We start from the raw sequence: 25,071 nt of genomic DNA, 5'->3' as shown, positions 1-25,071 counted from the left end.
CGGTACGCGGGCCTCTCACTGTTGTGGCCTCTCCTGTTGCGGAGCACAGGCTCCGGACGCGCAGGCCCAGCGGCCATGGCTCACGGGCCCAGCCGCTCCGCGGCATGTGGGATCTTCCTGGACCGGGGCACAAACCCGTGTCCCCTGCATCGGCAGGCGGACTCTCAACCACTGCGCCACCAGGGAAGCCCAGTTGTATGAAATTTTTAAAAATTCTAACCCCCCTCCAAGTTATAAACATTATCTGGGATTTTAATTATAACTGCAATAAGATTATAAACTAGAAAGAACTAATACTTGAGTTTCCTCATTCAGAAACGTGGACTTCAAAATTTTATAGTTTTTTCCTAAATATTCTTTCATATTTCTTACAGAGTTTATTATTCTTGGCTATGTTATTTCCTTGTTAATTCTGTCAATAGGATCTTTTCCACATTTTAGTTTTGAGTTGGTTATTAGTGTGTTCACTTTGTATATTATGTAATCAGCTTACTTTCTGAATTCTTACTGTTTAATAGTTTTCCACAAGTTTCTATCGGGTATTCAAGGAAGACAAATTCATTCTCAATAAAACAAATTTGTCTTTTCATTATGCATTTTAAATCTTTCATTTCCTATTCTACTGTCTGGAACCCGTACAACAAAAGCAGCGTTGAGCATCAGCATCACCATGTAACTCTTATCGTCCTGACCTTGATGAGAATGCCAGTAGCACTTAGAATTAAGTCTGACCTTGCTAGTTAATTTTAAAAGCATCATCTTTGGTTTTTGTTATAAAAAAGTAACTTTGATTCCTAACCTACTAATTTTTCAAAATCAGAATGGCTTTTCAGCATCTATTGAAGGTTTTTTTATATTTCAGGGTCAAGCTCTCCACTCTCAGCTAAAACTTACCGAAGTGGAATTACTACTGAGAAAAGAAAAGAGTATCTTAGGAGGTGGAAATAATCTGTCATTTTTGGAAACAGTGGTTGTATAGCACTTTAACCATAGTGTGAACTTAGCCAAACTTGCTGTGGGAACCAGGTTACTGTAGAGATGAAAAACGAAGCACACAATCATTCTCTACCCCGACCCCTTAAGGAATTCTCCCCTGGAGCTCATCTTAGCTCCTCCTCAACAGGCTGAGCTGCAGACTGGAGGAGGGTGTGGTAGAGGGCAAGAAGAGGGAGGAAGCTGTGTTCAACCCTGTCTTCTTGCAAAGCACTGAACACGTGGAGGAGGGGGGAACATCTTAGAGCCGAGCCGGGAGTAGAGCAGGGCAAGGGGCTCAGACGTGTCCACTGGGAATGAGCCTCTGGACTTCACTCCTCATGGGTCCAAGGCCATGCTTCATACCATCTTTCTACAGAAAGGGCATTAATATTGTTCTTTATCTACTGCTTACCCTCCTGGGTAGCTTTGTGTACCGAACATAATCCTCCAGAAACAGAAGGGCACCCACAACATCTGCAGGCATTTCTGGTATCTTCTGGCTGCAACAGAGGACAGTCTGGATCAGTTAACTGCTTTGTACACAGTGGACCCTCAGTCAAAATACTGAAAGGCTAAAAAAACGACAGATGACTAAATGAAGCCAAAGTAGAGACAAATCTACAGCACCTCCTCCTGAGTCACAGCAAGCCAGATCTTGCTGGCCTATCTTCAGAACACAGCCCGGAGGATGGAATCAAACTTCTCTGAATGGCCTACACGGGCCTTCACCACATGGTGACTGCTGACCCTTAAGGGTAGCGGAGAAGGAGACTCAGGACCCAGCATCTCATGCAAATAACTTGTTTCTATCCCAGAAAAGCCACCTTTGGGGTGGGGGAGGGGAGAACTAAAGGTTTACAAGCTTTGTATCATGTAGGAACTTCCGTGCAATTTGTTCCATTACACACCAGGAACTCGAGCTATGCTGCCCACGAGGTGCTCCCTGACACTCCACTGGAGGGTGGAGCCATCCCTGGGCAGTGGCCCAGTGGGAGGACACGGGCTCACTGAGGTCTGAGCACAGTGTCCAGGATGGCAGAGGGGCAGGCCTGTACTTTCTCCCCACGGAGCTTGCTGATGGTGGTTATGACTCATTCACAATGCGTGCTCCCAGGGCTCCTCGGCAGAGTGACTAAGGACAGGCACACCTTTAATTGCCCCAAACAAGGAGATGTGCCCCGACCTGCTTTACAGAGCAAGGTGAGCAGTCAGTTCCTGTCTCTACTAGGGGGATGATAAGAGGAATTTGCCATGCGAGGTTCCCAGCCCATTCTGTAACATCAATTCCATTTTTTCCTGGTTGGCCTTCTGTACCTTGTACACTGCTCCACTGTGGAGCGGATAAACTGGCCGATCAATGCCAGGAACTGTTCTGTGTACCGGGAATGAAACTGCTTCAGCAGGGTGAGCAGTCCCAGCACGAGTGGCGGCCAATCCACAGGGTCGGCAGGTTTTCGGCAGACCATGCCTGCAAGGACCAACAAATTACAAATTACCACCAAGCGAACTGCTTGCCTTAGGCAACATTCATTTAGTATGAATGTTCGTGAATGTCAAAGTGTCTGGGGCCCACATCATCACTGGCAGGTGATTATGTAAGGGAATGATAATCCAGGATTACATTTTGAATTAGGCCCAGGATTTGGTGGAGGCTTCTAGTGGTCTGAAGGATTCAACATCCTAAAATGGGTAATAATTTTTATAATTACCATCACTGTTTCTTTTGGATTATATAATTAATGGATGCAACTGTAGAAAAATTTAAAGATATAGATAAACGTAAATGAGGAAATAAAAATTGCCTAGAATCGGCTTCTGTTAATGGCAGCATGGCATACTAAATACCTTGAACTACTCTCTTAAATGAAAACATTCAAAATGCTGGATAAAATTTTAAAAGTATCTTTAAACACAAGGTTAAATGTTACACAAGAAAAGAACGTGCAGAAATCAGGACAGTCGAAGAAGGAAATATGTCAAGTGAGTGAGTGAGTGCCAAAGCTGGCCTTTTCACTAAGGATTTCTGCCCAAATCTGGAGACCTTGACCTTCTGCCTGAATGGCTGTATGGGGAACAGGAGACAGACCACAATGTTGAAAACAAAACAAAAGGACGTGGGTTCGAGCCCTGGTCTGGGAAGATCCCACATGCTGCGGAGCAGCTAAGCCCGTGCACCACAACTACTAAGCCTGTGCTCTAGCACCCGTGAGCCACAACTAGTGAGCCCGCATGCCACAACTACTGAAGTCCGCACACCTAGAGCCCATGCTCTGCAACAAGAGAAGCCACTGCAATGAGAAGCCCATGCACCGCAACCAAGAGGAGCCCCTTCTCGCCACAACTAGAGAAAGCCCGTGCGCAGCAACAAAGACCCAACACAGCCAAAAATAAAAATAAATTAATTTTAAAAAAAAGGCAATCAACCCAATTTAAAAATAGGCAAAAGACTTGAACAGACACTTAACAAAGAAAAATATAAAGAAACAAACAAACAAAAAAGATATAAAGAACGGCCAAAAAGCACTTGAAAAAGTGCTCAACATCATTAATCATCAGGGAAAGGCAAGTTAAAACTATAATGAGATACCATACACACTCATTAGAATGGTTCAAATTAAAAAGACTGAGATGGCCAAATGCTGATGGGTTGTAAAATGGTACAACCACTTTGCGAAAAGGATTGGCAGTTGATTAGAAAGTTAAACTGGTCAGACAGACCCGAAGATCCCATATTTGGGTTTTTGTGAAGACTGGAAAAACTTACTTAAGATGCCAAAACAAGTTACCTAACCCAGGCCTTGGCAATTCCAAATTACTCAATGCCCACTGCAAAAGACTCTAGCCATACTCAGAACATGGAGAAGTAATCCTTTCCAGGTGGAGAACAAAAGTGATGTTTACAACAAAAACTTCCTCTGAATGAGCACCACAGAGATTCTTCCTTAAAAGACCAAGGCAGGCGTGCATTTCTCAGATCAGTCTTGAGAATAATGCTTACAAGGTTAAATAAATGTTTTTAGGGTCCACAAACATGCTGATGTTCCTTCCTCAGTCCTACTTTTCTTTAATTTGATCCCCGACTTAACACATCAGCCTAATTCATGAAAAGTACTGTAGCCAGGGGATTTCTCTGGTGGTGGAGTGGGCACAATGCAGGGGGCACAGGTTTGATCCCTGGTCAGGGAACTAGATCCGCAACTAAGAAGTCAGCATGCCGCAACTAAGAAGTCAGCATGCCACAACTGAAAAGTCTGCATGCCGCAACTAAAAAGTTCCCACATACTGCAATGAAGATCCCACGTGCTGCAACTAAGACCCAGACGGCCAAAATAAATAAATAAATATTAAAAAAAAAAAAAAAAGAACTGTAGTCAGGTATACATACATTTCTAAGACACTTAACAGTTTTGTTCTGTTTTGTTTAAAGATCTGGGAATTCTGATCTTCCACTATCACTATTCCACTGGAATGGTGACATATTTCCCATAAGGAGTTGTATAATCAAGGAGCCTGACCTTAACCATACATGCAATGAAAGAAATATTACCTAAGAACGAGACCACTGAACAAACTGTCTTAATGAAAACAAGGTATCTTCATGCACTGACAATTCACCATTATAAAGAAGCATATATTCTTATTTTGTAATAATACAGGGACAAGAGAGGGAGGTCATGAATCTCTGAATCTTGAGATGAACTTTTAAGTCCATCTTGGGATGGTTCTTTACATTGATTTTGACCAACATACAGAAAAGGATCCAGCATCAGATAAGCATTTGCTCTGTGAGAGGTACTGTCATAGGTATTTTTGAAATCTGCTTGGCCTGAGAGGTTAAGTAACTTGGCCAAAGTCACACAGGTGATAAGTCATGAAGCCAGAATCCAAACACACATGTGTTCCCTCCCTCTTATGGCAAGGACTTACTGGGCGCCACCATGCCCTGCATTCTGTGGCTGTAACAGGTATTGTTATTGGGGCTGTGTCTGGAATCAAGGAATCTTTTTGAACGAGGGAATAAAAACCTTACAGAGAATCCACATCTTTATCCTAAAAAAAAACCTTTTGGAATAGGAAGGGAAATACTTGAAGGAAGAAATATATTTTGGAATTGCTGGTTAAAAAAAGTATATGGTTACATTCATGGAAAAGCTCTTACAATACTTTTAGAGTAAATTAAACTCTACAGCAGACTCTAAAAATCTCTACTTAGATATAAAGTTTGGAGACAGAGGAAATACCCGGGAATCTTATAAAAATGTTCAAGATAAAGTCAATGACAAAAAAACATTGGGTTATATCCTTGGACAGGACAAATATACTGATAGCCTTTGGTATCTATTGTTTGTATCAAGTATTTTCAAAAATAAAGTACTGGATATCCCTGGATTAGTCTCCTGTATGTAACTATATTTTTACTCTTCATACCAAAGTTCCAGATACACAGTAGGCACATGACACTTGTTGAAAGAACATTAACCAAAAAGAAGTTTCTTTCCCACCATAATCAGCTCCTTAAAGAAGAGAGAGAAGCAAAGGTCCCACACATTTTACAAGTTGGATAATCAGCCACTGTAAATTAAAGGTGGATTATACTTGGTTGATATTAAATCCACCGTCTGCATCATATTTCAGAGGCCCAAAGACATGGATTTTATAAACACGCAATTAACTATGAAAGACCTCATGTGTGACATAGCATTCTATACCAAGGGCTGTTTGGTTAGATGTTAATCTACCGTTATTGTTCCTTATTGCAAAGAATAAATGTCATACAGTACCTAGGTTTTTGCTGTACTGAAGTTTTGGCAACTGGGCGATCAAAAATAGAAAGTTGACAACCGGGAAGTAGGGTAAGCGCTTTGTTGTTATGTATATCTGGAAAGAGAAGGGAAGAGATGGGTTCTTCACATCACACAATACCACAGAACACACTTTCAAATGGAAGCTGCCATTTTATTTGTTTGCTCTTCTGACTGCTGAAAACTAGGATGGTTCCATTAACTTGCTGCCTTCAGAGTTTTATTTAACACCACTGACCATTCCCCCACCAAACAGATACCCACTTGACAATTAGCCCTGTTGGGATGGGAACAATTTTGCTTAGATTAGCAGTTACCTCCCCCCTGAATCCTGTTAATGTCAGCAACAAAAGGAGGGGAGAAAAAGGCGATGAGCAAGAAAGTCAAGGCAAAGCTGAAGGAGGGCAGAGGGAGGGAAAGAGAAAAAGGGAGAAAGAAAGAAGGAAAGATCCGCAGAGCAGTGCGTGGCAGCGTGTAAGCAGAAAGCAAGCAGATGTCTCTTTGTCCAGTGGCTTTCCCGCAGGCAATGCCACAGAGCAGTCTCTGGATGTAGCATCACCCCAGTTCACGGGGCAGAAAAGTACAGTCAGAACACACCCAGCCGTCTCCCTCCTCCCCGTCGGACTGGTTCCCTGGGAGGTGGGGTGGCATCCTGGCCAGGAGCGCCAGCTCTGGTCAGACTGCCAGGCTCCATCGCTGGCTAGTGTGGAGCCCTGGGAAGTTATCAACCTCTGAGCCTCAGGATCCTCCCCCAACAAGGGCACATTTAAGGGACTGCTTTGAGATCAAGTGAGAGCACCCATCGTGGGGTTAACACAGTGCTTGGCACATAATTACAAAACGTTAGGTGCTATTTAGGTTCATAATTTTTTACCCCAAACCCAGGGGATTGTATAGATTTCAGAATTTCATATTACAGTAAAGATTTTAGAAAGGTAATATAGAGTCTAGGGTAACAACCTGTAATGAAAGTTATCAGTATTTCGGCATCAAAACATGAAAATTCACAGGAGTATAAACAGCCGCAAGTCAGTTTGGGACAGGTTTTGGCACCAAGTGAGATCTGGCACCAACTTGTGGAAAAAACTTTCAGTTCTCAGAGGTGTATGGAGATCAGAATTGCAGAAAAGGACTTGTGGCCCCAGACTATGATTGTGATTACTGTCAGCCACAGAGGGAAGTATCTTTGGGCAAGAAGGATCAATGCCACCATTTAGCCGCAGTTCAAATGCCAACCCGCAGAGAAACCTAAAACGCATCTCCTATAGATATAGCGCTTTTCACTTTTCAACGAGTTCTGACAAACACTGTATCACTTGATTCCCACAGCCCCGAGTCAGGCAGGGACGGTGTGATCATCCTCATATTACATGTGGGAAATGGGAGCCCAGAAAGGGCGGGAACTCAAGAGAAGGGAGGCTCCAGGATGGGAACCAGGTCCCCCCAGTACCTGTGCACAGCGATCTGGGCCAGATCGCCTTAGGTACCACCCTATCCCCCACCACACCATCATATATTTTAATCGTTAACCTTGTTCAGTGGGTTGTGGATGCCAGCTGCCTCCAGGTAGGCTGTGATTTCATATAAGAGTGTGTTATCTTCTTTGGGGTAAGGAAGTGAAGGGTCCTGGTAGTGGGCTTCAATATCCGCTAGGAGAGCCCTAGATGAAGAAAACAACCAAACCCAACCAACAGTGACAAACATTAGAGATAAAATGAATCTAGAAACAGTTAATACAAGCTATGATCTTCCAGGGATCCAGTGTCCTCACCTGTAAAACAAGGGCTTGATCCTTCTAATTCTCAATTTCCATACCTGTGATTGGTTACAAATGGAAAATTTGACCTAGAATTACATTATCTTTTGGAGTTCACCCAAATCAAATGCTTTCACCATTCAAAGTTTTATGAATTGACTGAACTGTTTTTTCACTACCTACTTTGTCGAAAGCACCGACTTTGTGACCAAGAAGCACAGATTATTAATCTTTAAGCAGGAGGCTCGAAATGAGAGTAAGCTGAAGGAGAGGTAAAGGGTGTGGCTGTGCACCAGGATGCGTTCTCACAGCCACACCTGGGCATCAGTGCGCTTCCACCCGCCCTCAGGAGAATTAGTGACTCAGTCCTCTGGAAAGCCAGGTGTGGATTTTGGTAATAATTGCCTTCTCAGTCTGTGCAAGTACCTAGCATGGTGTCTGGTGTGTATTAAGTGATCAATATATGTTGGCTGAATAAATGAATCTATCAAAAAAAAAGAAAAAAAAATGAGAGACAGACCAAGACAGATTTGATTACCTATGGGAAGAAAGCCTGTAAATTCAGAGAGCCTTCTCACTCAAGAAGAACTTAAAAGAGCAGGTATTGAACAAGAAACTGGAATGCTAATTGGTGATGAACAATCCAGGCCCACAGCTGGCTGTTTCAAATGCCGGCACTTACTTATTGAGATTCTCCAAAGCAGCTGCCAGATGTTTGGAGTCAAACCGACAAGAATAATTTAATTCATTGGCAATCTGTTGTCTCAGAATCTGCATCTGCCCAACCTGTGAACAAGCAAGAGAGAGAACAGGTAAAATACACAAGCATTTCAAACAGCGAGGAGACAAACAAAAAGATGACGAGCTTTTATTGGAAGGATCACAACATTCTAAAGAAACATTCAAGGATTTCCTGGACTGCCTTTACGGCTAAGGCCAGCATCATCCCTAACGGAGCAGAGGACCCTTCAAGAAATGTCTGGAGAGATTCCTGTACACCAACTTCAAAATAGCCCTGACGTCTAACAGTTTTCAAAGTGATCCATTAATGCTCAATTGTCCATGGATTAAAGGTGTGTGTTTTGAAGCTCTATTTTTGATCTTTTGGAATAAATTCTCTATGTTCAGTACCCACTAATGAGAAGCCCTACTTCCTTTATTTGTCCTAAACTGAAATTTCTCAAGTCCTAAGGATGTCATTTCACTCTAATATTCGGTCAATATAAGCCTGTCTACATCACTCAGGATTACAGATCGAGAAATAATCTAGGTAATAAAATAGTCTACATACAATCTTCCAAGAAGGCCCTTCTAACAATGATAACCCCGAATCCGGAGGTTCTTAACCTTTTGTTGGCACCTTGGACCTCTTAAGGAATCTAGCGAAGACTATGGACATTGTCTCAGAATAATTCTTTTGAATGTACGAAATAAAACATACAGGATAACAATGGAAGCCAATTGTAACAAAATGTAATTCGCAAGCTATTAAAAGAATGGACTTGTGACCTGGAGTTATGCTAACATGGTGGATCAACCATTGTAATTTCCAAGTAGTGATGAGCATAAAGGATATTTGGAGGTATCCATGGCGATGTCAGGTGTTAGGGAACTATCTTTGGGTCAGTTTGAGGTAAGAGTTCAGCTGGCTCTGATAAGTTCAATTTGTTGGTATCATAAAGTCAACAGTATACCCTAACTTTTTATGCAGTAAATTCCTTCTCTTTTCTAGAAAAGCTATCCCTAAAAGATTAGCAAAGGGGAGAGGAGGAATACGAAGGGAGGTTGTTTAGTAATGATGGCAACAATAAAGAAGAAATGAACACATTTCCTCTGAGTTGTTGGGAGCAGAGAAAGGAAAAAAAAGAGTGGTCTTCTCTAAGAGTGAAGGAAAGGTATCATTTAGATCAATGGAGCTTATAACAGTTAAAAGTGTCAAATGACCTCAAATGTACTACCTTCGCCCACTATTCTTACGAGGCTACTCTACTTATGTCAAGAAAATAAAAGTCAACCCCAAAAAATACTATTTGTAAGTAAGAAACCTTTTATTAATAGAAAACTATTATTATTTAAAAATTAGAATAGGGCAAGGCCAAGAAAACAGTGGGTTCTTCCAGGCCACTCAAAAATGTCCCTCCAACCTTGTCTCTGCCCATATAATTCCTTGCTTAATTCTAGATACTCTATGTCAAGGATTCCCTAGAAAATACCAATCTGGAAATGGAAACAGAAATAAAGGCAGTTTTATGTAACTTGTTCTTATTTAAATAAGATCCTGGAGAGGTTAAGGAGCCTGGGAGGTGATAAGCTCATTCTACCTATTTCTTCGCCTATTAGAGAGCTTTGGACTGTCACTCTTTCTCTCTGTGATTTCTCTAGAGCTGCACTGACCAAGAGAGCAGCCACTGGCTGCCTGTGGTTGTTTAAATTTAAACGATTAAAATAAAATAAAATTTGAAATTCAGGTCCTCACTCCCGACAAGCCACGTTCTAAGCGCCCAACAGCTCCATGTGGATAGTGGCTGCTGTCACTGTTGAACAGCACAAGTATTTCCATGCTGTTCCAGATTATTATGCCCATTTAGTGACTGCAGGTTCCCTAATTCAAGACAAAAAGACAAATTGGTCCTTGGGGGTTTTAATGTAAAGATCAGTGGTTTAGACCAAGACTTGGCTACTATTGAATTACCAGCAATTATTGATACAACTAACAGTGGTCCATAATAGTCACCGGGAAACCTCCAAAGCCTCTTCTAAGCATCTCTGTAATCTCTCTTGGCTTCCTACAGAGGTGAGACTCAGGCCAGTCCAGATTAGGGTGGCAAACTGACAGCAGCTCATTAATGAACTTGTTACATAAGGATGGAGTATAGCTGAGGGAGGAAAACTTCTATTTCCTTCTGTGAAAGCACCTCTTGCCAAAAGTCATTTCAAAAATGAAAGTTTTCTTCAGTGAAAGAAAAACAATAAATAGGCTAATGAAAAGCACAGTCAAGAACAGCCAAAGATCAAAAGAACTTAGAAATAATGACAAACTAAAATGTTGTGTTTTTGTTTTGATGGCCAAAGAAAAAAGAGTGGCTTTCTTTGGGCAACCAAGTTACAAGAAAATAATAATTAAAAAACCATAGCCTTGCTTCTCGAACCCTCTCTCCCACACACAACATACCTTCATGATAGCTTCCAGATAAGCGGTCCATATCTTCTGTGTTTTGGCAATGGCAGAAAAATAAATTTTATTCGAATTTGCTGAAAGGTTAAAATATGATTTTCTATTTAGTAACGTTGGAAAGGCTACAGTGTTCTCTCTACCTCAGCCTCGTTTTAGAACACTTACCTACAATGCTTTTTAGGGGGCTGATGGCATTCATGAGGGTTTTTAAAGTATCCTGCACAGTTCTGTCTCGCAAGATAATTTTCTGAAACATGCTGAGGAAATTCTAAAACAAGAAGGCATGATCGAAGAGCAAAACATAATGAATAAATACTCCAGTTAACTAAAATGCTATGCAGCACACAAACTAGCTGCATTCACACCGCGCTACAAATAGGACGACGGGGAAGCAGCAACCTCCAGTTCCCATCAGAAACGCCCGTTAGGAGGAGTTGCTGGTTTCCAAGATGAAACTCCCAAGAACAGTCTACCCATCAAAATACTATGCTGGCCAAAGAAACTCCAGGTTATTCTCAGTTCTTATCTATTTAACAGGAGTCATATACACATGCCTGATATCAGTCTAGGAAAGCACGAAAGAAAGGTTAAACGAACTACTCTCTTCTCCGCCAGGGTAGCAGAAAACGCGCACGAATGCCAAAAAGCTCACCTGTAACTCTTTGACAATCATAAAGCACAGAAGCCTGTCTAGCCCGTTCAGACCGAAAGTCCCCAAGGTGTTCTGGATTTCTGAGAAGAGGCGGCTGCTAGTCACCTCTTGATGGGTTTTCATATCATACCAAGTGTTCAGCTGGTCAATGTGGCATGTCATTCTAAAACAAAAACAAAACAAACTCAAAACCCAAAAGCAGCTCAGAATTCATCCTGAAGGGATGTGGGATGCAACAGGATTAGGGGCATTGGATAGGAAGAACAATGGTTTCATGATTTGCGCTTTAATAACCTCTGCATCTAGGCACCCAAGACATCACACGGTGAACGTTCACTGGGCCAGGAAGGCAAAATTCAGTTAAATCACCTCTTCCTGCCCTTGCTATGTGACCAGTTTGACTGCTTCATTTCCACTGGGTTGGGCTGCTGTTTGGAGTCCTGTCTTGAGGACAAGGCTAGATTCAGCCATCAGGCTGGAAGGCTTTAGAGCCCTGTTGTCTCTCTGGAGGGTCTTTCTTTAAATATCCAGAGACTAGGGACAAAACACAGTCTTGTGTCATTTCCAATTTGGTAAGAAAGGAACTTCGAATCCTTGTGTCCTCACATCTGAGACTATGATGACAAAGCCATTTCCTCTTTCCTCCCAGTTCTGGTCATTGACCAGCGGTTCCCTTTTAGACTCAGGAGTGTGACGATGGCAATGATAACAACCAACAACATTTACCGAGTGCTTCCTATGTGTCAGGCACTGGGCCAAGACCTTTCCGTGTGCTCACTCTTCATCCTCAGAATAGCTGTGATGTACGAGCTGTTTGACCTTCATTTTATAGATGAAATAACCGAGGCTTCCAACACCATACCCATAACTACCATTTTAATGGTTCTCAAATGTTGGCGTACGGACCTTAAATCACTGGTAGAGCATGTTAAAAAACAGACGCCCAGATCCCATTTCTGGAGAGTTGGATTGGGTAGGTCTGGGGTGGAGTCCCAGCCTCTACCTTCAACAGCCTCCACAAAATAATATGCCCTCAATCCTAAGAGCCAATACATATCTTTACTGAAATGAGGCTTGGGAGGGAATTAAAAGAGGCTCAGGAGCTAGGGAATTTTAAATTTGGAAGTAAATGGAAGAACAAGATGACTTCCAGAGCTACAGTCTACTTTCAGGCCTCAGTGTCCTGCTTCCAGCGCTCAGTGCTGGCACTTTGAATGCGTCAGTTGAGAGGCTCCCAATTCTGATGATGAAATCATATACGACATGGAAATCCCAATCATGCTTAATCCTTTCTGCCAGTATTAACACGGCACTAGGTGAGTCAGGCGGACAGTTTTCTAGGAGGGCTTCGGTGATCAACCCATGGGTGCCCAAGAGGAGTCACAAAGTGTTTTGGATCATTTACGCTTTCTGGCCCATGGGGCATAGACAGAACTCATTTCTGCTGAAGGTGACATCTGGTTTGTGAAGCTTCATAAGTTTCGAAGGACAAAATCAGCCTGAATTTGAAGGTAGTATAAAGAAGACATGTGATACGGACATTCAACTTACACAAAGCCAACTATGCACGCACAGCTGAACTGAAAAAGAAGAGAAATCATCTCTCCATGGGTAACCACACCAGGCGGAATGACCGAACAAGCACGACCCAGGGGTGAACATAAGACAGCAGGCAGGAGCCTGCTTTCCCCTTGGTTGGGCTTAGTACCAACTGCTTCATCAGAGGCTCAACTGAAAAAAAATGAGGAAAACTAGCTCAGCTGGACTTCTGAGACAGGCAGCGTCAAGCCTCCATTGTGGTGCCCACCTGAAATATTCTCAGGGCTGTTTTGATTATGAGATTTTCACCCATGTGACTGTATATAAACTGTGAGTCATGGCTGCAAGTCTGCCCTTGAATGACACATGCTTTAACAGTTGGGCTCCAGAATCAGAGCACCTGATGTGTATTCTGGGTCCACTGTTTATTAACTTCTGGGCAAGTGATTGAGCTTTTCTGTGCCTCAGTTACTTTGATTTAACGTGGGACGAATAACAATGCCTATCCCTTAAGACTGCTGTGATGAGTAAGTGAAGGGATGTGTGCCAGGGGCTAGGAAGAGTGCACAAGGTGAGTGCTCAAGAAATGCTGGTCCTGGGACTTCCCTGGTGGCACAGTGGATAAGACTCTGCGATCCCAATGCAGGGGGTCCCAGGGTCGATCCCTTGTCAGGGAACTAGATCCTACATGCACCGCAACTAAGAGTTCACATGCCGAAACTAAGGAGCTGGTGAGCCACAACTAAGGAGCCCGCATGCTGCAACTAAGGAGCCCACATGCTGCAACTAAGGGGCCTGCCTGCCGCAACTAAGACCTGGTGCAACCAAATAAATAAATATTAAAAAAAAAATTCTGGTCCTTATGCAGAAGTGCCTGGGTGGGGCTAAGAAACAAGGAGGTCATCTTAAAAGGTCAGGGTATGAGCTGGCAAGTGCAAGAGCCAGTGACTGCAATGCAGGAGTGTGCCATAGGTACACAGGCACAGAGGAGCAATTTGGAATTTTAAAAGTTTTAATTAAACCAGAGAGTCCACAAACCCAAGTGAGTAAAATGTCAGCTGGAAAGCAAGAGAAGCAGACTAAAATAAGAGGTGGCCGAACAGACCTTATAATTGTTTTCATCTATATGTCTTTGGACTGGGGTCTCCTCAGTCACACTGAGGAAAACATGCAGTCTCAGAAAAAGTGAAGTTAATAAACCCATTAGAAAGGCTCCAATTGTGGCAGGAACAAGGGTGTGATCTAAGTAGATGTGATATACGTTTAGAGAGACACTGTCCATGGCGTTCAAAGCCCAGTGGAATTCAGATACACCTACTTTGGGTCCGTGATCCGCAAGATTTCTCTGCAGAGTCTACCAATAAATGTTACGGACTCATCCACAGGGGTAAACTTCGGTATTGGAATATGTGTGGACTGGTACATACTTTGCCAGTCTTGAATCTAGGAAAAAAAAAAAAGAACCCCAAGAACATAAATATTTAGTACATCTTTGATAAGGTAACCTACTTATCCTTTTCTCATATAGTTTTACAAAGACAATGTTGCATGAACAGTGAATATAAATGCTCCTTGATTTTGAAGAAGAAATTTAAAAAATTGTATTAATAGCCTCTCAGAAATGCCACATATAATATATATAAAAAAAGAAATATCTGTGAAAAAGTGAAGTGATTGAGGAGAAGTGGAAAAAGACAAGAATTTCTGGCTTTCTGTCTTATAAGTTAACATGTATCAATGTAATAATAAAATCAAAAATATAAGGCTGGGAGATACATAATCTTTTGAAAATGTCACCTGAATCATGTCAGTCACCTAATTAAAAACTTGCAGAGTGGCTCCTTGTTAACTACCAACTAAAATCAATCTTCTCAGCTGTGACACTTAAGAATTTGGTGCTCAAGTAACCCAATAAAAAAACAGACATGGGGCTTCCCTGGTGGCGCAGTGCTTGGGAGTCCGCCTACCGATGCAGGGGACACGGGTTCGTGCCCTGGTCCGGGAAGATCCCAGGTGCCGCGGAGCGGCTGGGCCCGTGAGCCATGGCCGCTGAGCCTGCATGTCCAGAGCCTGTGCTCTGCAGCAGGAGAGGCCACAGCAGTGAGAGGCCCGTGTACCGCAAAAGAAAACAACAACAAAAAAACCCAGACATTTTTCCAAAGAAGATATATAAATGGCCAACAAGCACATGAAAAGATGCTCAACATCATTAGTCATGAGGGAAATGCAGATCAAAACCACAATGAGATGCCATTTACACACACTGGGATGGCTATAATTTAAAAAAAAAAAAAAAAAGGAAATTAACAAGTGTTGGCGAGGATGTGGAAAAACTAGAACCCTCAGACACTACTGGTGGGAATGAACAAATGGTGCAGGTACTGTGGGAAACAGTTTGGTGGTTTATAAGTTAAATGCAGAATTACTAAATGACCCAGCAATTCTGCTCTTAGGTATACACTCTGATCAAACCCAGCTGACCTCCTAACTCTTTGGAACTCCTGATCACTCGAGTTATAACGACTATACCAGACAGCTTCATTCTGTAGCCATTTAATTAATTAAGTCTGCTTTCTCCTTAGGACAGTAAATTCCAAGAGGTGAGGTGTCATATAAACTTTTCTGTGACCCTCACAGCTTCTGAAGGTATTCGTGACTGTGTAGTGGTTACTGATTTTTAGTAACTATTGAAATAAACTTTGTTGTTGGCATTTCTGAGGTTTGGGGCATGTATGGGGCATGTCAGAAGTAACAAATAGAGTCAAGCATATTAAAATCTATTTAGATACCTTTGTTCTTAGGAAGTTATTACACTCTTGTTCCACATTGTAATTTATAATACGAGATACTTCTTCCTGCCAAATCTTCAGACCGTAAATGTTGACATAGTCCTGAATGTATTCAAAAGAACGATGGAACCCATCCATGGTAGCTCCCAGCTCTTTCAGCTTTGGCATCAATTCACTTGGCTGTGCATAATAAGAAACAGAAACCTATTATATTGGCATAGACTGTCACCCCCTAATACCTACATTAGACTTTAAAGGATACCCCAAGTGAGAGACCGCAGTGACGGTTTGGGACAGCTCTGGAAATACTCATTTCCTACCTCATCCAGGAGGAATGGTAATTTATGCCAGACATCCAGCAAAGAATAGATTTCATTCATTTGGAAAGAAAGCCTCATATAAAAGAATATATAAAAACTGAATGTCAGTGATTTCTCTCATATCATTTGATGACTCTAATCTTAAGAGTTAAAACATTTTAAATTGAATTTACTGATGTGAAAGGTACTCTAGATGTAAATTTCGGGCCTATTCTTTTTCTCTTGAGAAAAATGACCTTATTCCCAGAAAGATCAAGCAAAAGAAAAAATTACAGCCTTTATAGTGCCAATCTGTTTTAGGTTTAACAAATTCTTTTCGCTATGAGAAGGAACCTGGAATCATAAACATCAGTTTAATTCTTAAACTTGGGGATCAACAGGTGAAGGAAAGGACTGGTTTTAAAAAGGATTTTCTTATAATATGAATGGATTATAATATAGGATCAAAAAACATATCAATTGACTGTACTGAACATGATATAGTAGATATATGTTAGAAGGTAGGAAAGGTCTTGTTCATAACAGTTAAAAATGGTGTTTAGAACATTTTGCAAGCCGAGTAGAGGGAAAGGACAGACCCACTTTGGTGATCTGGTACCTTGGCTCGAGGGTTGAAGATCAATCCCCTATGAAGAGCAAAAGCCACACGCTTAACCAGCTCCTTCCTTATTCCATCCTCCAGCAGTTGTTTTGGGTCCACCTAAGTGCAAATCAAAAAGCAATAAATTCCAGGAAGGAAAAGCTCAGTCCTGAAGAAATCCGGAGGAAAGATAGTTTCCAGAGTCCGTAAGGGAGCACTTTCCTATCTCATTACTTGACAATTAGGATTTCTTTTTTGATTTTGTGCAGCTTGGATAGAATTATTAAAACCTGTCACCTCTGTAAGACTTGGTTTATCTCAGTAAAATTCATGATAATTTTACAACATGACATTTGAAAGATGGTGGGTATGGAAAGTTTTAAACTGCCTCACATTTTAATCATTTCATTAAAAGTTAAAAGTGCCTCTTCTCATCACCAGGAGGAGGGGGTAGATTGAAGGGCCTGCATCTGAAGTCAGTGCACATGTCTCCTATGGAAGCTATCTGAGGGCATCTATAGTCATATGAGCAAAATCAAGTTTGGGGCTGGACCACTGAAGATTTAACAATTCTCTTTTCTTTCAGCATTCTTGGGATGTTGTTAGTAATTAGGAAAGCAACTCTGCTATCTAACTATATAGCTTATTTTGCTGATTCTTTTTTTCTGTAATGAGAAAGCTTTTGTTATTCCCTAAAAAACAGTCTCCTGTCAAATCCATAAAACATCATATAGTTTTAACACACTCCTTTGAATTCCCTGAGACTTGTTTCTTTTACTTTTAAATTTGTCAAGAGCTATTATTTTTAAAGTTATAAAGACAACTGATGTGTTCCATCTGGGTTTGATAATATTTAAATTTCAAGGAAGATAACTGGAATGAAAAAGTTGCTGAAAATACAAAAGCCAGAGGAACTTGTTGGACTACAGCATGACCATGCAATCAGTAAGAGCCAGACTGTGTAGAGATAACAGGTCAAAGGCCTTGGGTTCTTCAACAGACAAATTGTAAGGAAAGAAAGGAATGAGGGAGAAATCTGAGGAGTAAATCAGCCTTAAAAGACATATATTTTTTGAATTGCAAGTCTGAACCAGAGTGTCTAGAAATTTATTTTTGGATAATAAAACTAAACAGAGAGACTGGGAGTAGGTCAAGGCCCATGAGGAGGATCCTGCGGTGGGAGCTGTGGCTGAATTATATCTCTGGGCTTGAGTGGTGGTGAGAATGAGTGGTCTTTACCTTATAATAACCGATCAAGCTACATAATTGTTTCTGTAGCTTTCAGCATCTGTGCTCTATTTTACAAGAGAAAGGTAAATTATAAATAAACATAGTCAATGAGAACAAAATCAAAGAAGCAACATGAAGTTTCCAAAGAAATATTCCTTATAAAAACAGATTTAGTGGAAAAGAGTTAAATGTTTTATGAATCTCATGGTCTTAAATGGCTCTACCCAATTCTTCCTAGATTTCCACCAATCTGTGGAGTGCTCCCAGGGAAGGGAAAGACCCCTTCACACAGCCCCTTCCTCGCAGTTCTGTCCACACCCCCTGTGGTTAACAAGAGTTAATAGTTTTCATATGGATCCTCCAGACCTTCCTCTGTTAATTTATATACGTATTTGTCCTTAAATATATTTAATTTAAAAAACTATATGGGATCATAATACATACATATACATACACACACTGTTCTGCAATTGCTTTTTTCACTTTACATTTTGGAAATCTCCTAGTGGCAAGTTACTTTTGAATGGCAGCAAAGCAATCCACAGTATGAATGCACCATGATATATTTAGCCATTCTCTTACTCATAAAATGTCTAGGTTATTTCTATTTTTTTGGCTACATCTAACAATGAACATTATATGTATATCCCTGTGTATATCTCACTTGTTTTAAGTCATATTAACTGAAGTGATTTTAAACTCTTTGTAAGGGTTTGAAATAGATCCTCAACATTCAAAGGTTAAAGATTAGTGAAAGCCACAGGATCCCACAAAAAGCCCTGAGTTGTTAAACTGGCAGAGACAGTCTACTAAGTTTGAATGAGGTCAAGATGATATTCCCTCTGCTTTTATTATCTGAAAGATTCTGGCAAAAGACTTACATTTTTCTTAAGCAATCCTTTCTTTGATAATTATTGCTAATTACTAGGTTTTATTACATCCTACTGGTCACTTTGCATTTAAGACTAACCTGGTCCTAGGATTTATCATCATTTAAGGATGAGCTAGGAGTGATAACCTGTGTGTGTACTCTCTGAATATCAACTGAATTAAACTGGCACCAGGCCTAAAGCATGTTTAATAGAATCTATTAATATTCCAGGACTACAATGGTATTTCTTTAACACATTTCCAGAAACCACATGGTAAAGTTCTGTTTCTATTTAGGTTCATTTCCTGTATTTTCTTGGATTTCATTAACACAAATGTTGTATCGATGAAAATTTTTAAAAAAATCAGAAATGTTAAGATTTTGCTGATATCAGACAAATGGAAAAATAAATAAAAGCACCATGAACTGTGTGACTGGGTCACATCACATCACTAGCATTTTAGGATTACAAATTAAAACAGCAATGAGATACCACCTTAGACCCCTTTGGAGAACAAAAATTAGAAAGTGGATAATGGCAAGTATTGGCAAAAATGGGGGAAGATACACAGGAAACAAGTCATGTGAGGAGGCACTCTGGCATTATTGAGACAAAGTAAGTACAAATGTGCCCTAAGACTCAGTGATCCACTCCTGGGCAAGCAGATTTCAGAGCAATTCTTACACAGGTCTGTGCTAGGAACAGGTTCAGAGATGCTCATCTTGACACTGTTTATGGTAACAGGAAGCACAGGTGTGAAAATGAGTGGCATAGGTGTCTGTGCCCTGGGGAACAGTTAAATAAAATGTGGAATTCTCTGCAGCAGCAAGAAGTAACCAACTACCTGATCCACAGCAACATAGATTAACTTCAAAGCAGTAACTAGTGAGAAAAGTTGGAAAAAGAATGAGACTTAGAGAAGAATATGATTTAGATAAATCAAAACCATGGGCATACATAAAATAACACCACTTGCTAAAAATAAGGATACTTGCATATTTATGGAAAGAAATCAAACATATAGAGTGGATGCTATGGGGCATGGGAATGGGCGTGGGCATCCAGGAGAAGAGAAGGAAAAAAAATAAGAGAGGAGCTTGCATGCCTCAGTGATGGCAATGGCCTGTGGTCAGAGGGGTACAATGATCTCAGCTCTCTGCACCTGGAGTGCGGTATAAAAACACTAAAAAGAAAGAAAGGCTGCAGGCAGGGAAGGGAGAAACAGTGACTGAGCGAGCTACTTTGCCTAAGGGAATTGAACTATTTTGTTTTCTTTGTTATTACAAAAATTCAATAAAACAGATTTTTGTTAGAGTTAAGGAACTCCTGGGTGTTATGAAAAATAAGGATTATAATGCTGTCTTTTCCTCTGTCAATGAGTAAAGTGAAGATGTGAAATGAGTAAAGTGAAGATGTGAAAGCTGCATGTGAAACAGCGAGAGGCATAAGATGGTAACACTACCCCACAGGATAAATTCTGCAATAATCCAAAGGACGAAGACTTACTACGGGGCCACAAAGGCCAGCATTAAGACCATTACCTTGATGATGCCGACCAAAGTTGTTTTCATCATTAAGATGCCTTCAGTAAAAATGGAAATAGCATGAGTAAGCTTGGCAACCTTTAACAAAGAAAAAGAGGTTAATGAAGTACTTCTCATAAATGACCCATCACTTCTATGGGAAGCTAAAATAATTGACTAACAGTTCTGGAATGGGCAAAGACAAGAGAAGCAGCGTGCAGCTTTAGGACACCTGTGTATACACGTCCTGGTCAGAAATGAGGTTCTGTGGTGTTGACCACTGTTAGACATACTGGGTGGCTGAATCAGAAGATGTTAAATCGTTCTTTACCCTTTGACCAATCATTTCCCCTTCTCTGGGCCTCAGCATTTCATGCATAAGATGAAAGCAGGACTCAGTGATATGGATGATCCCTTCCAAAAAGAAAAGGCTCAAGGGGATTCTGAGAAGGTAATCTCCTACTGCCATCCACGTTCTTTTCAAACAACACCAGGAGACATTGGTAAGGTTGACTGAGGCTATACTTTTGAGTTAGAATCAATGTAGAAATTCTGAGCTTGACAATCTCAATTCCTGATGTAACTTTTGGAGCTGTGTCAGAGGATATGAAACTGATGCTTGTTATCACATTTTCAAATTTCACTTGATTTTATTTTTCACATCTTTAAGTTCAGGGAAAAAGAAAAGCAGAGGTGTTTTGGGAAGAACAATTTCTGAGGCTGCTTAACTGTGGAGTGGCCTTAAAAGTCTGGCTGCAAGAAGTGGTTCATGGAATATGGATTACTTGGAGCCACTGATTTTGTGTACAAAGCAGGAACCTGAATGGGAAAAGTCTAGGCAATGTAGCCCAAAGAGAAAAAAGGTTGATGTGCTGAGACTATTCAAAAGAAAAGTAACCAGCTGAGCTCTACTCCCTCTGAGAACATTCTGGCAGGCGAGGCCGTGAATGACACCAGGACAAGTTAACGAATGAAGGTATAATTGCACTAAAATGGCAAAACCTGGTTATTGCTGAGAGTGTGGAAAAAGATCAATAAACCAGAATTGATCTGGTGGTCCTGGGGATATGGCAGGTGACACGGGCCTGTGCTATTTCATGGTTGGGGGTTTCAAAATCAAAAGGCAGAAGTCAAAGGGACACAGCACCTCATATCGTGGGCCAAGCTGGGCATAGTCCCTCAGCTTGTCCTTGTCCAGCCGGGTCGGCACTTCAATGATATCGTGGGTCTGAAGCTTTATGATCTTTAGAAGGGAAGTAAACATGCTTTCCGGAATGATCTGCAAAACCTTTAATGAAAGGGAAAAGAGGAAAAAACAAACGAACCTCTATTTTATTTCTTAGCTGGTAAATGGTATGATGACAGAAAGCACAGTGTCCGTGTATATGAACAGCCCTTCGTCTGCAGGAAGGGCTGCTAAGGGCCTCACAAGAGCTATTTTAACAACTGCTCTCAGGCACAGGGCTACTTTCCTTCAAACATTAATTGCTCACAGGATATAGAGCTAATTCTCATAGAAATGATGCAAAAGATGTATCATTTCCACATTACAAGTTTCTAAAAGGCTGAGGTTCAGAGATGTTAAGTAACTTGGCTGTAAAGCCCTCAGCTAGGATGTGACACAGGAAAATTTTGAATCCAGGCCTGTCTGGCTCTATGCTACACCATAAGTTGTTGAAACAAGGACCAAAATGCTCCTGAAAACTTGATTAAGTTCCAACTAGAATGTGCTGGATCTAGATCTGGCTCTTTTACCAACTATGACTTTGAAGAAGTCACCAAGATCTCTGTTTCTCCATCTCTACACCTATAAAATGGGGGCTAATACCATCAGCGTTTAAAAAATAGGTATGAAAGTTCTTTGAAAGTAAAAACACAGCTGCACACCCACAGTACTGGTAAGAATAAGTTTATTTTCAGGTATTGCAAATTTCTGGAATTAAATTAAGAATAAGGGAAAGGTATACAACACTACTATGTATAAAATAGATAAATAACAAGGACCTGCTGCAGGGAACTATATTCAATGTCTTGAAATAACCTGTATATATGTAAAACTGAAGCCCTTTCCTGTACACCTGAGGCTAACACAACATTGTAAATTAACTATACTTCAATTTAAAAACAAAAGGATAAGGGAAAGGAACACAGGTGTACTTTTTTCAGGGTCCCAAGCACATCGTTTGTATTTAAAACAGCAGTTAGTTTGCCATTAAAATAAACATCATCTTGATGCATTTCTTACCTTTCTCACATAGGACACCAATTCGCCAGAATAATATTGAGATACACTGAGAAGGTCAGGGCTATTTGCTTGATTAATACGGAGAAGGGGCAGGTCAAGGGCAGAGGCAAGCTGGAAGGAAAATAAGATGTATCTGTTTCAAAAAGTCCTAGAAATCTCTCTTTTTCCAGAAATAGTAACATACAACAAAACTCTTGGGCTTTGCCCAAAAGAGAGCAACAACTACTGAACTTCATCAGTGTCATTCATAGTTTCTGACAAGATACAATTTTTTAAAGTGACAGTCATCTGCTACGGCAGTGGTTCTCAAATTGCGGTCCCTGGACCAGCAGCAACAGCATCACCTGAAACCTTGTCAGAGATGCTGATTCTCTGCCCCACGCAGATTTACTTAATCAGAAACTCTGGGGCTGGGGCCCAGCAATCTGGGCTGTGACAAGCCTTCCAGGTGATTCTCCTGCATGCTCAAATTTGAGCCACTGAGCTACAGAAGGCAGCTACTCCTCTATGGAAATCAGACATTCTGATTGATGGACTACCATACTGAGTCTAATCTAAGATGACATGGCTTGTAAGAAGTGCCATTATTTTATGCACTGCTCAAAAAGAAAAATCATGCCGACAACTATGATATACCATCAATTATACAACACATCCCAATTACCGAGATGTTAAAATATGAAAGTGCACCTCAGAATTGATATACATGGTAATTCCATCAGAAGACATTAAGTAAATTATTTGTTCATTTATCATGAAATGAAATTACCTTGAGAGAAGGGCCAATCTATGCCCGTTTTGTTTAACATTATTCTCTAACCTTTAGAGGAGATCCTAGATTGTAGCAGAGGCTCAACAAGAATTTTTTTAAATGAATAAAAGGATTTTATTCATGTCTAGCGAATAAAGGACCCATAGGGCACACATTTTTAGTATCCTGTAAAACTTTAAAAAAATCTATTCATTTAAAAACAATTTTCTCTAAGACACTCTAACTTCTATTATTAATTCAAACTTTATTTCCGGCATCTTTTGCAACTATGCTCTCATGAAAAACTTCCTAACAATTTTCAGTCTATAAAAATACTTAACCAACTTTCTAAAAGGGTGAAATCTTGAACTGAATTAATGAATGAGGTAATAATGAAGGCCAACTCTTCCCTAGTAACTGAGAATGCAATCTTACTGTTATCTGCTTACCTTTAGGAATGTAGCTCTGAGTTTAGTGACCATGGATGGGTTTACCCTTATGCTCTCTTGCATGATAGATGTGAAACTGTAAAAAGAGATAAACGGTAAGGAAACATTCATAATGGCCTTCATTGAGGACAAATGCCAGGCTGTCCACATTACCTGTCAATTAACTGCCAAGCAAAAGAAAGGTCCCCAACGATCTGCATTGTGATCAGGACCTCCTCTTTAATGTTAATGGTTCGGATCATTTGGTGGAGAAACTTGCGAGTATCAGCAAGAAATTGACACACTTGCAGATTTGATTCCAACTGGTGAAATTCTTGAACCTGAGTTACATAAACACACTGGATTTTAAAATTCTGAATGGCCTGTATAGTGTTCACTTTTCCTTGAAAACACTTCCAATAAAGCACACTACTTACTAAGAATGTCTTGGCAAAATTTTAATATCAAATTATAATTTCAGAAATGTATAAGCCAAGTCAGAAAACAATGCATAATTTCTGAGATTAGAAAATGTTCCACAATTTCTTATCCTGTACATATATGACGTAATAAGCAAATACTCCCATTTTCCATTTCAGTATCAATAAACATGTATTGAGAAATCCTTCTAATTCTGAAAATTTGCAGGATTGTTAAAAAACAAAATAAGTCACATCACAACCAAGGTGCTGGCACTTGCACATCTTTAAGTTCTTTTGATGGGCTCTTTAAAACAAAATAATGATTCCACAGCGTTTTGACATTTTAAGTACATAATTCAAGGGGCCTGGGCTATATGCCAAAAGAAATAATGCAAAAGAGAAAAAGTATCAGAGATTTACAAAGTTGCTTATAGTGGTACTATAGACTAGAAAATCCAAAAAACAACCAAAATAGAAATAGCACAAGTGAGCAATTGTTCTGGAATAGCTAGGGAAACTGGCATGCTAACAATGGAGCATTATACTGTGTTGCTATAATAGTGGCCATCCTAAAATCCTTGCAAAAGTAAGAAAGAGCCTATAAGAAAGTCTTGCAAGTGAAAAATGTCTTAATGTACACTTATATCAATTGGAAAGGGTTCCAGATGAGGATGATGTTTCATATAATCTATATGTTTATTGTTCTGATGCTTTTGTTTATTTTCCTGGTTAAACATACAATTAAACTTTTAAGAGTGTGGAGGTATAGGAATTCCCTGGTGGTTAGGATTTGGCGCTTTTACTGCTGTGGCCTGGGTTCAATCCCAGGTCGGGGAACTGAGATCCCGCAAGCCACGTGGTGTGGTCAAAATTTAAAAAATAAAAAAAAAAGGATATTATTTAAAAAAAAGGATTGTGGAGGTAGAATTCCTTTTTTTTGTACAATCATTTTTAAGTAGATAAAAGAAAACTTTTTTTCAGAAAAAATACATCACTTTAAAGCATATGATCA

At 40.4% G+C, this 25,071-nt stretch overlaps 1 protein-coding gene across 5 annotated transcripts in view; it reads right to left on the bottom strand.

The window, feature by feature from the left end:
* The window catches only part of WASHC5 (WASH complex subunit 5), a 55,731-nt gene that overhangs the window by 4,209 nt on the left and 26,451 nt on the right, over nucleotides 1-25,071 (bottom strand). For 3 of the 5 annotated variants that reach the window (XM_022554101.3, XM_022554102.3, XM_089898727.1), the window contains 16 exons: nucleotides 23,812-23,978; nucleotides 23,659-23,734; nucleotides 22,459-22,569; nucleotides 21,361-21,501; nucleotides 20,232-20,312; nucleotides 16,607-16,708; nucleotides 15,689-15,868; nucleotides 14,218-14,342; nucleotides 11,361-11,523; nucleotides 10,874-10,976; nucleotides 10,706-10,785; nucleotides 8,216-8,319; nucleotides 7,308-7,437; nucleotides 5,757-5,853; nucleotides 2,290-2,443; nucleotides 1,388-1,475 (listed from right to left, as the gene is read on the bottom strand). In XM_022554101.3, the coding sequence (XP_022409809.1) occupies nucleotides 1,388-1,475; nucleotides 2,290-2,443; nucleotides 5,757-5,853; nucleotides 7,308-7,437; nucleotides 8,216-8,319; nucleotides 10,706-10,785; nucleotides 10,874-10,976; nucleotides 11,361-11,523; nucleotides 14,218-14,342; nucleotides 15,689-15,868; nucleotides 16,607-16,708; nucleotides 20,232-20,312; nucleotides 21,361-21,501; nucleotides 22,459-22,569; nucleotides 23,659-23,734; nucleotides 23,812-23,978 (1,902 nt within the window). Of the gene's footprint in view, nucleotides 1-1,387; nucleotides 1,476-2,289; nucleotides 2,444-5,756; nucleotides 5,854-7,307; nucleotides 7,438-7,548; nucleotides 7,593-8,215; nucleotides 8,320-10,705; nucleotides 10,786-10,873; nucleotides 10,977-11,360; nucleotides 11,524-14,217; nucleotides 14,343-15,688; nucleotides 15,869-16,606; nucleotides 16,709-20,231; nucleotides 20,313-21,360; nucleotides 21,502-22,458; nucleotides 22,570-23,658; nucleotides 23,735-23,811; nucleotides 23,979-25,071 lie in introns of those variants that run through there. The other 2 variants (XM_089898728.1, XM_022554104.3) reach the window with 2 other exon arrangements.

The sequence above is a fragment of the Delphinapterus leucas genome, chromosome 17 (assembly GCF_059928025.1).
Source record: "Delphinapterus leucas isolate spDelLeu-1000000601 "Yukka" chromosome 17, BTC_Dleu_Yukka2, whole genome shotgun sequence".
In the NCBI taxonomy this organism is placed as follows: domain Eukaryota; kingdom Metazoa; phylum Chordata; class Mammalia; order Artiodactyla; family Monodontidae; genus Delphinapterus; species Delphinapterus leucas.
Note: the sequence above shows the minus strand (reverse complement) of the source record. Positions and strands in the feature narration are given on the sequence as shown.